General features: G+C 41.5%; 1 protein-coding gene across 1 annotated transcript; it reads right to left on the reverse strand.

The window, feature by feature from the left end:
- Positions 1 to 5282: 5282 nt before the first annotated feature.
- On the reverse strand, positions 5283 to 6229 carry LOC131857409 (uncharacterized). The gene is made up of 2 exons (XM_059209952.1): positions 5891 to 6229; positions 5283 to 5540 (listed from the first exon to the last, which is right to left on the reverse strand). The coding sequence occupies exons 1-2, from the start codon at positions 6227 to 6229 to the stop codon at positions 5283 to 5285; spliced, it is 597 nt and encodes a 198-aa protein (XP_059065935.1).
- Positions 6230 to 12247: the final 6018 nt, after the last annotated feature.

The raw sequence follows: 12247 nt of genomic DNA on the forward strand, positions 1-12247 counted from the left end.
GCTATTGTAAAGCAGCACAAGATATTGGATTTGTATAATCCAAATTGTAAGTCAGTGAGACTTCCAATTGAGCAGTGAGCTCTAGGCAGTTGGCCTTCCTGCATATGCATGCCCCTCTTGTAGCAGTAATATTCTCTTATTGGCCAGTAAGTGAATATTATGGGTCACAAATCCCACCGAGGTTTTTCCCACACTGGGTTTCCTCATTAAAACATTGTGTTATGGTGTGTTTCTTATGTGGTTACTTTCATTTTTATTTATTGCATTATTTCTTGCATACCGGTACACTATTATAATATTTTCCTGTATGTTTTAAGTTAAGAAATTCACCTCATCGGTTAAATACTGATTCACCCCCCCCTCTCAGTATCTGTGGGAATCCTAACATGGTAGGCATCTGGGTTGGTAATAGCTTGACCTACAAATGCAGCACCAGGGGGAATTGCAAAGGGAAACTGGGAAATAGGGCTGTCAAAAGTGGTTTGGATAGGACACGACAACATCATGGGAGAAAATAATGGGATGAAGGGAGAGGCTCCTGGGAGAAATGGATCAGCAGGCACTGTTCCAACAATTGGGGGAGGAGTGGACTCTCTAAAACCAAGTCTGCGTGAGACGGTGGCTGCTTCTGACATCTGAGCGAAAAAAGTTGGGGATACGAAAGCTGGGGCTTGAAATGGGACTGGAACTTGAGAAAAGGTATCAAATGGGCCAATCGGTGTTTTGGCTAGTGCTAAGATAAGGGCAGTGGGAATTTGAGCATGCATATCTGCAATATGGGCAGCAAAAGAAATATTAGCTTGAGAAGAGGAAAATGGTGAGGAAGATTGTACTTGGGCTACGTGGGTCATCGACCTCAAAAGATCCAAGGGCTTGTTTGGGACTTGAGAGGATGAACCCTTCATTTGAGAGCCCAAATACTACCTTTTGCTGGGAGGGTCCTCCTGAAATTTCTTCTCAGCTTGCCTTTTACTAGTTTGGGAGTGGGACCTATGAGCAGAAACATCGAGAGGGGGGAGAGTACTAAGCTCGCTATCCCTCTCTTCAATATTTATAATTTCAACCTCTCACTGTTGGGCGACCTCGGGAGATGAATACCCATGTGGCGAGCTATCGCCTATTCCCTCATCAGATCCATTTTCCTAGCACCATTCAAGATCAAAATGTTCATCTGAAGGAACATTCCCAATGTTTTCTCTGGGCTGATTTATTTCCTGCTAGTAGATCCAAAAATCTTCCCACTTTCTCCATGGCCAAGCGTTTGTCGCCATGGTTTCACGCGTAGCTTGAGGAATGGGCTTCGCAGGGTTGTACCTTTTTTAAAATAGAGTAAAAACTCAACCAGGGGGGGTGCTTGAGCATGGTAAAATCATTGAGACCCACATACAAGCTTGGGTCATCCACCCATGGATTAGCGCATTATTCCATTACACTCCACAACTCATGCTTAACTGCATTCCTATGAGACATGCACCCATCTAGGTCATAGCTCCAAAAATCATCAATCACCTACAATGCTTTTTGAGTAGGGGCCGAAGAGGTAGCTTGAGTTTCCATCTCTTACTCGTGAAAAATCCATTTCTCAATTCTCTGCCCAGCTCTGACTGAAGGATGAGTTGATAGAATGAAAGAAAAACTAGTGGATCTCTCTCTTTAATGCATGGCATGCCTAGATCGCCGTGAAATAAAAGAACTTAGGAAAGGGCACTCGTTTCGCATGTATGCTAGCTCATTTTTTAGGGTTGAGAAAACTTATGAGGAAGACTGGCACCGCCATTTGCAATTACCAAGAAAGCGTTGGCGCTGCCTGTTGTTAGTTGAGCCACTTGTGATGATTTGCTTATACGAAGGACTTTTCCCCTTAATTAAGAAAATCTCATGCCCACCAGGGTGGCACGAGGTGAAGCGGTCTTGCAGGGATTTTTCTTTAAAAGCAATGTACCTTTAACAAAATGCGAGGCACTCAGGTACATGTCCACTCCAAATGAGGTACCAGCCTGGTAGCTTGCCATTTATGAAAACTTGTCAGCAGGTATCATTTCCCTTGTGCCAATTTATGCAGATTGGCTAGTGCAGCTTGGGGTTGGGAGTACTGGCATTGTCATCATTTGTCACCTGGAGTCAAGAAATCCTATAAATATGCCTTTTCGAACAAACCTTCTTATATCACCAACTTTAATGATGGGGTTTTTTCTGAAAGATGGATACTCTTATCTGGCTCGTCAGTAGTAAGGCACATGTTGCTTTCATTGGCAACATTTCTGATCAGAGGCTATGGAGGATGACGAAGAGGAAGAATCCTTTGATCATCGCCACCATCAAATGGGTGCTCAAAGAGGATTTCATAGATAATGCTGACCACTATCGAGTTAACTCGGACATTTTCTCACACTTCATGGCTTCTCTGCTCGATGCTGCGACTAGTGGGTACGAGTCCTCTGAGCTTACGAGAGCTCTCTTCTTAGGAGACTATCTTAGAGGTTTGGAGGAGGTTATAGCCTACTACATTCCTTTTCAAGGCTTACCTTTGGCGACAGACCTGCAGCTGTCCATTACATCTGGGGAAGAAGTGCCTTGGTATCCGCTCATTGGTGGACTGCGGACCATGATGCTATCTGCTCATCGCTTATAGATAGAGCTTTCCACTGAATTCCTTCTTTGTATTTATCTGATTGTCCCCATCCCAGCTGGTACCGACTGGTATACCAGCTTCAAGGACTATATATTTTCGCGGGTCCTGACTCTGGACGTTCTCCCTGACTTGGTCTTCATCATCACGACCGAAGCTTCTAGAATTGTAAGTGGTTGGGAGAGGAGGACATAGAAGATGAAACCGAAGACTTTGATTCCCTCATGGAGGAGCAGGAAGATGAAGATGATTCTGCTACGACATAGCCCCCACTCTTCTTGTTCTTCTCTCTGTTTTGATTTTTGCCAAATGCGGCCAGAGGCCTTTCTCAATATTTGTAAATCTTCGTATACATACTCAGAATATGATAATCTTATTTTTCTTTAGTAATGGAATATTTGAGTGTCTCTTTCTATTTATTAATAATAGCATTTTGAGTGGCAACATTACCCAAAGAGAAAGCAATAAATAAAAACACACACAAAAGTACTAATTACATTATGTACAATAGAGGCGTAGTTTTAAATGGAAACCGTTAACCAGGATCGTAAGAAGATCTCCCTGCATATCTTCTAGATCAAAAGTGTTGTGACCTTTACAATTTTTTATACGGAAAGGACCCTCCCATAGTGCATCAAATTTTGCATGCTGGTGGGGTTTGACAGCCCTTTCGTTGAATTTAAGGACCAAGTCACTCTGCAAGAATTGCGGGGGATAACTTTTCTTGTTGTCAAACCACCTTTTAATGGTTTGTTGACGTGTCTGGAGGGAGGTGACATCGCTTCCCTTGCTTCCTCTAGCTCCATAATTTCAGCCAACCTCACGTCCATAGGGCCATTCTCTGCTATTTCAAAAGACTTAAGTAGTTGCAAAGCTAGGATTTCCAGGGATATGGGGAAAAAAACATCTTTCCCATAAACCAGTTTATATAGGGAGGTCTTCAAAACTTGCTTTGGTGTTATCTAATCTATCCACAATGCGCTCCTTAGATGGTGATGCCAATCCCTTTTGTGCTCTGAGCCAATCCGCTTGATGAGCCTAATGAGATTCTTATTGGTAGACTCTGCGAGCCCGTTTCCTTGTGGATAGTAGTTTGAGGAGGTCTTTAGGTAAATACCTTTGCTAAGGGAAAACTGGGTGAGTCATGAGCCCATGAATGCACGCACGTTATCTAAAATTATGGTCTTCGGGGACCATAACGACACACTAGATCTTCCAAGAAAGGCAGGATTTCAAACTTGAATGAACTTTTCAAAGGGACAGCCTCAGACCATCAAGTGAAATAATCCGTAGCGGTTAAGATCTATTTGTGCCTAGCCAAGCTCGGGGGATTGATCATCCCTATGAAGTCGAGTCCCCATTGTGCAAAAGGTTCCTCCACCACTATGGGTTAAAGTGGCATTGCTGCTTTCCTGCACCTGCCAGTAAAATATTGGCATTCCTTGCACGCTCTCACCATGGCGTGCGCCTCCTTAAACATGGATGGCCAGAAATATCTGACATGTGTGATTTTGATGATGGTGGTTGGCACCAAGAAGTGACCTCCAGATGAACTGTGATGAAATTCATGAAGAATCTTGTCAGCTTGGGTTCGATTCACACAGCGGATCTGGACTCCGTCAAAATTTCTTTTGAAAAGGACATCAGTTATCAGTTTAAAACCGCTATTTTGTAACCTATAGAACCTCCTCTTTCCTAGGGAAAGACTCTCAAGAAAATTCCTGTCTTCATAAAACATTTGTGCTCTTCCACCCAACATGCCTCTGCTGGCTCTGAAATGGCCATGCTAGATTCGCTTGCGGCTACCTTGGGGTCTCGAGGTGCGAGATTCTGTGCTAAGTATTCACATAAACCTTTTCCACGGACTATCTTGGTAGGTTTGACATCAATGTCATACCCCAATATTTTGGTAATCCAATTAACTCTCTTCTCAATGATGTCGTCCTCCATGATATATTCTCTGATTGAAGGGTGAGCGACATACACTGTGATCTTGTTGTAGGCAATGAAATGCTTAAACTTCTTGAGGCCCTTGACTACTACCAGAGCTTATTTTTTGATGAAGTTGTACTTCACCTTATAATCCTTAAGAGTCTTGGAGTGGAAAGCTATTGGGTGCTCTCCATTTGTTTTTGCCTCCTTCTTGGTTAAGACCCCGACAATGCTATAAGGGCCAGAGAAAACATTCATAATCAAATCTTTGGCCATATCAGGATTGGACAACACAGGAGCTGAACAAATAGCTTCTTTGATTTTCTCGAAGGTGTCCTTCCCATCAAAAGTCAATTTAAAATGCATTTCTTTTTTAAGCATCAGGGTGATGGGCCTCACCATCCCTACAAAATTTGCAGTAAAGTGGCTAACAAAGTTAACCTTGCCTAGGAAGGATTGGACTCCTTTCTTATTTATAGGAAAGGGGATCTGTTTTATCACTTTGACTTGATCAGGGTCAGTGGAGACTCCTTCCTTAGATACAACATGTCCAAGCAATTTGCCTTTTGGGATGCCAAAAATGAACTTCTTTGGGTTCATAGAGATTCCAAATTCTAGACATTTTTGGAAAACCAAGCTCCAAATGATCAAAATGATCCTCCTTGTTTTTCGAAAACACAATGAGATCATCCAAATAAATGAGGATGATTTTTTTAGCAAACTATTTGAAAGCTAGGTCCATAGCCCTCTGGAAAGTTGCACTGGCATTTGACAACTCGAATGACATTTTTTGATAGGCGAATGTTCCCCATTTAGTTGTGAAGGCTATCTTATGCTGGTCTTCTCCTTTCACCAGAACCTGATGTAACCTAAGAAACCATCCAGCATTGAGAACATCTTCAATCCTACCACTATGCTTAACAACTATTCCATTGATGGCAGAGGGTAGTGGTCTTTTAGGGATGCTTGGTTTAAGTCCCTAAAATCCACACATAGTCAGATATCTCCATTCTTTTTCCTCACGGGCACCAAATTGGACACCCATGTGCTATGTTTGATGGGATAGATAATTTTTGACTCTATCAGCTTTCTTAGCTCTTGGGCCATGAGTAACTCAACTTTTGAATTAACAGGTCTCTGCTTCTATCGGACTGGTTTGGCTCCATCGGTAAGTTCGATAGTATGCTAAATGATATCAAGGTTGTATCCTTTCAAATCCTCATAGGACCATGCTAGCACACCCATGTATTTATCATAATATCAGACCAATTTCTACCAGTTTTGGAGTGAAATCTCCTTCCCGACTTTCAGGATTTTACCATAACCTACCGACATTTCGGTATAGTCTCCTTTATCAGCTGTGAGCTTCCTCTTATCACGTTTGGCATCATCCTTGTCAAAAAGATTCTCTAAGGTGATTAGCCCATTAGGGAGCTTGTTTGACTTCAACTGCATGATTTGATCCCCGTACGCCTCCTTAACCATGGGCTGTAATTGATGTGCAAACTCTCCTGAATTCTGAATGAACAGAGCAATTTGTTCATCATTCTCAAAAACCTGCCAGTGGGTATCATTATCTGGGATAGATAGTCGAATGATGATGCCAACTACTTGGGGGTTGACTAGGAAATCCATAGTGGGGTCAAAATTTGACCCAATAGTGGCCATCCGGTCAGCGGATGCATTTGCTTTGCGGGGGATTCTTTGGATGTTAAAAGAATCAAAGCTTTCGATCAAATCCCAAGTTCTGTGGTGGTAAGACCTCATATGGACATGCTTTGCACTGGAGATTCCCCAAATCTAATTGACAACAAGTTCAGAGTCCCCTAAAACTTTCAATTTCTTTATACCCATGTTTTCCGCCAACATCAGGCCCTGAATCAGTCCCTCGTACTTTGCTTCATTGTTGGAACATGTGAACTGTAAGTGAAAAGACTTTGGAATCTGCTCGCTCGAAGGTGAAGTAAAACAAATTCCAGCTCCTGAACCTACTTTACATCTTGCACCATCAAAATGTAGGGTACAAAGTAAAGAGGATAAATCTCCTTGGGTAAAGGGTTCTTTAACTAGTTTTGGGACAACTTGATCTTCATAAAAAATGCAGTAAGTACCAAGACCCATGGCATGATAATTTGAATAGGGGTCAGAGTCAATGAATTCTTCAAGAAAAACCTCTTGATTTGGAGAAGCATCTCCTATTATTTCTTCATCCTTGATGAATTCTACTATCCTTCTTTCTTTGCCGGAGATTGAGGTGTGGATTGGCTCAAAATTGAGGATAGCTTGATCTGCAACATACTCAGCATGAAGGGGTTCTGAGAGGATTTTGAGCCTAGTACCTTGCTTAGTACGGAGGATGAGGTGGGACTAGTCCAAGGATAGGTAACCTCCTATCTCAGCAGTAAAATCTCTAGAGAGGCAAAGACCAAAAACATGGGGAATATTGATAACCACTACTTCTTGAGACACTGTGACGCTAGGACATGCGAACAACATTAGCGGGAGGCTTTTAATGATGCCCACGATTTGTACCTTCTTCCCATCTAACTGCATGATGCCATGATTTAATGGCTCATACTTAATATTCAAAACCTCAACGATTTTCTTAGGCATGACGGTAGTGCTAGCGTCGAAGTCTATCATAGAGTTATGTAGCAGCTTATCCCCTACTATGAGGGTCAAATAAAAAGGTTTGGGCTTAGGCTTAACTTCTGATTGATATTTGGGTGGGACGTCTTGATTTTTCAATGTCGCTGCTGAATATGACCTATCTGCAGGATGCTGAGAAGCTTGCCCACTCGTCGGCAGAGAAGTAGCAGCCTTCCTACTAGGGGGGTAACCTCCTCTGACAAGGCCTCCTTCAAAAAAATCCTTTTCTCTAGGATCGCAAGAAGATCCCATAAGGATACATTAGCTGGGGCTTTCCTTAACTGCTCCACTACGTCCAATATTGATGGCAGAAACGCCTTTGTTTCTCTGGGCTTATAAGGAATGAAATCTTTCCTTGGATAAGTAACGGCGGCTGTGGGTTTCTCAGGAGCATTGTCGACGAAGGACTTCCCTGGCACATTTACATTTTCTCCTGTTAGCCAACTCTTCAATATGAGATTGTAATCTAATTGCACTTGAGGAGTCCATGAGCTCGACGATGCTGGATCATTAGTCATCACAATATCTTCTCCTTCCATCCAAGAGAAAAGTGCATGATCTGGGGCTATTTCTGCTTCCTGCTCCATCGACGTGCCCTGCATTTGTGCAATGAAGGAAGCATTATCCATACCAAGGGCCGCATAGGCTGAGTCGTTGGTTGCCATGCCTTGGCAATGCTGCTCTACAAGATTTTGTTGTAGATTGCCTCACGGACAATTACTCGGAGTGTGTGCGTTGTTACATGGAAAATACCAAGAGTTGGTATCATTTGCCAGATTATTTTGTCCTGCTGTCAACTCTTTACCAATGCTAGGGTAGACCATTTGCAATGGATTGGGCACGGGAACTATTTGACCAGCCGGTTGATTCGAAGCAACTTGATTATTTGAGTACTGGTTTTGTTGATAAGCAGGCCTCTTATATTGGTAGTTTTGCTGAACAGGGGGTCTAGTTTGTGGTATTTGAGATCTCTTTAGATTGACTATTTCATTAGAAAAAGACCTTAGTAAATTTTTGATATCACTAACCTCTATAGCTAAAGATGAGGGAGGAGGCGGATTTTCTTGTTGGGGTCTAGGATAAGCATACATAGATTGGGGAGCGGATGAACTGGCAACAACCATTTCTGGGATATTTAGGCCATTTGGCTAATTGGATAGATCTAGAAAGATAGACATAAGCGTCCGCGATGATAGTTTCCCTGCATCAATCAGGTTATTTTATACAAAGATGGCTAAGTTGAAAGCTTGAGGGAGAGTGTTACCGCCTAAAGATTGAATCATCACCGATATATCTGAGTTGAAAGCCTTTAGATAAAAACAAATGCCATATTGATGGGAGGATGAGAAGATAAAGGTATTCACTCCCAAGTCCTCTGAAAGCACAGATTGAACTCTATTAAAGATTCTTTTGGGGCTCTCTTTATTGTAATCAGTTGATGCATCAAAGACGACCTATCTGCTTTGTCGAAGAATCTTTGGAAAAAATGATTGCCTAGCTGGTCCCAGTTGCCAATAGAATTTGGAGTGAGGGATCTATACCAGTCCAAAGCTCTTCCTTTGAATGACGCCACTAGTAATCTGAAAGCTACGTTATGCTTGGTTATACTATGGACTATGCAGATGCTAGCTATGTCTTGCAAGTGTTCTTTGGGAGTCTTAGAACATTCCCCGGTAAACCTAGGAAACGCTTTCAGCGCAGCAGAAGGTATTTGGGCCCATGTGGTGGGTAAAACCAGAGGAATGAGAGGACTTCCATTATCCCATGTTACAAAATTTCTAGGTGGTATTTGAGCCATTACTGTGATAGGAGTAACTATAGAAGCGCTAGGGAGGCCCTGGGATGAAGAGGCAGCAAATTGATAAACACTAACCAGGGGTGGAAGAAGCAAATTGGGATTCAAAGCTGTCTGGCTCCTAGTAACAGGTTTGTGGCTCATATACTAGCCTGAATCTTGAGAAGTAAGGTCTCACCGGGCGTGCCAAAAAAAGAACTGTTGACTCTAAATTTTACTTTGGAAACAAATAGCCTAATGGGAAATTCAGTGATGGGGGACTGATTGCATAGGGTTCACTGAATGACCTTCAAGATTGAGAAGACGACTTTTCCTTGGTGTTTTGAGGAAAGGGGAAGAAAGAAACACTTTAAAATAGTAAAAACAAGACTATTGAGGCGATGCCCCAGAGCATATTTTAAGAAGATATGAGTACATAAAAACCAACTACATATGACTTTTCTGAGCCCATTCAACAATTTACAAGTCCAGATTAGAAACATATCCAAGGTTCAATCAAATCTTTCTATAACATAAAGAAATACCTATCATGCATTTACCAAATAACAAGTGCAACACATAGTTCAATTATGGAGAGCTCTTCTTGCCAAGCAATTATGGAGAGCTTTTGACATTAAGAAAGATTGGAGCCAAATTTGGTTTGACAAATGCATTAAGAATCAGACTATCCAAGGGATCCTCAATGATGAAGATATCCCGGTTGGATCTTTCATCTGGAATAGTGTAACCAAAGCCATAAAAGTTGCAAAAGCTGGAGCTGGATGGGTCCTTGGAAAAGCTGACAAAATAAGGTTTTGGGAAGACCCCTGGATGAAGAATGAAGCCCTATTTGATCAAAACAACAATCAAGTTATTGAAGAATGTAAAAGGAGGTTTGGGCTGATGGTTTGTGACTATTGGAAGGAGAATAAGTGGGCCAATCTTGAGGACATCCATCCTGGTCTTTCCTCTATTCAGAATGAATTGTTGTCCTTTTCCCCTAACAACAACTATGATGATGTTTTCCTCTAGAAAAGTGACCCTAAAGGTGAATTCACAGTTTCTTCTGCTTATAAAAACACTTTTTCTCAAATCCGCAATCCCTTTTAGAGTAAAGTTTGGAACAACATCTTGATCCCTAAAGTCAACATGTTCTTTTGGTTTGCTTCTCATAATAGTATCCTTACTATTGATAATTTAATTCAAAGGGGCTTCAAATTCCCTAACAGATGTGAGCTCTGTCAGAAGAAGGAGGAATAAATTGATCACCTATTTTTTCATTGCTCCTTCACTAGGGAAATCTGGTGTAAAATATGGGAAAAATGGAAAATTAATTGGGTCATGAACAAAAGCATTAAGGATATAATATGGCAATGGAATTATCCTACCAAATGTCAAATTATTAAAAACCTGTGGTCCCTGACCCTCCCCATGATATGCTGGGGCATTTGGAAAGAAAGGAATAACAAGATATTTAGGGAAGAAGAGTGTAATACTTAGGTTGTCTTTGAAAAAATATGCAGGGCTATAAAGGAGAACATCAACATCCCTCACAAGAATAATCAACAATGGGCTATTATAAATATGAATGATATGGAAAAATGCATTATTACTGAATGGAACCTGATTCATAAGGTCTATAGAGTGGATAACAAGAAGAAGAGAGAAAACATTGTTTGGAGGTGCCCTGATTATGACTGGATAAAGGTTAATTTTGATGGGGCCACCAAAGGGAACCCTGGAAAGGCTGGTGGAGGTGGAGTTATCAGAAATGCTCAAAGACAGTGTATTGCTGCTTTTGCTTCCCCTTTTGGAATCCAAAACAACCATGTGGCTGAAGCTATGGCCATGCTTAAGAGCCTCTATCTATCCCAGGAATTCAAATTTTAAAAAATATGGCTTGAAGGGGATTCCTTAAATATTATACAAGCCCTCAAAGGTATTAGTTCAGTCTCTTGGAATATTGCTAATATTATTAAAAATGCTAAGACTATCCTTAATAACTATGTTAGCATTATTTTAACCCATACTTTTAGAGAGGGTAACAAGGTAGTGGATATCCTTGCTAATGAAGGGGTTAATTTGGAAAAGGGGGTCAAATATATAGGGGAAGATCACATTAAGTGGGAGATTAAGGAACAATTATATTTTGATCGCCTTAATGGAGCAAGCAAATATTATGATTGAATTCTGGGGAACGAGTACCAATGACAGAGTTTGGGGGCGGATGAACTGCCAGTCGATGAGTGCTTCTCAGCATCATAACCAAGAACACATGTGTGCGAGAGGTAATTGTAATAATAGCCAGGTTTGTATGAACATGAATGGTAATCTCAAAATTGTGAAAGTCTCTTTTCAAGGAGAAACCAGAAACACAGAGTTTTACTTGCGGGCCGAGAGTTGTAACAGAGGTGATTGTGACCTGGAAAGCAGAATGGGAGGCAACCTTAACAGGAATGAACCGTCTGGCTATGAGCACTGGAAGAGCGAAAGGAAGGTGTGGAGAAGGCTCCACTGACATGGGTTCATGGACTATATGGAGAAGCTCCATGGTAGTAGAAGCTCTGTTTCTCAGGGGTTTGCAAAAAGCTGGAGCAATAACAGGGCTACCTTTTTTGGGGAAATCTGGCACATTGATGAAAGTCTGATCTCGGAGGTTACAGGGCTCAAGATGGAGGGGACCAAATTCTATAGGGATAGAAAGTATGCCATTGAGGCCTTCAAAAACTTCCCTAAGAAAGAGGATGAGAAGAGCAACCTGGAGAAGAAGGATAATACATCTTACTTCACCCCCCAACAGATAAAACCTTTCTGGCAAAAAATTCTTAAGGCATTAATGGAATATTTAACTGTGGATGGTAGGTTACAAAAATTTACAATTATCACTTCGCCATCCTGAACCACTTCCGCCATGGGGTGAAAATTTCTTTGCCATTCTATCTTGCTTCTTCTCTTAACGAGAGCTTGGTCGACCATATTAAAAAACCCAGTTCCTACCCTCTTGCGCACCAGGGTCTCATTTTGCTGATTTATGAATATATGAAGGATAAGACTAGGGCAACAAAGGATGACCCCTTAATTCTCAATGCTCAGATTTCTAAGAAAAGCATAGACTCTGGTTCGACTGAGGAGACCAGAACCCCTACCCATAAAAAAAGGAAGGTTGATATTGTGTAGGAAGAAAAGGATGTGCTTTGTGAGGAAGAAGAGGGAAAGAATAATGAAGAAATTTCTGAAAAGGAGATCAATAAGGAGGAGAAGAA

The sequence above is a fragment of the Cryptomeria japonica genome, chromosome 1 (assembly GCF_030272615.1).
Source record: "Cryptomeria japonica chromosome 1, Sugi_1.0, whole genome shotgun sequence".
Lineage (NCBI taxonomy): Eukaryota > Viridiplantae > Streptophyta > Pinopsida > Cupressales > Cupressaceae > Cryptomeria > Cryptomeria japonica.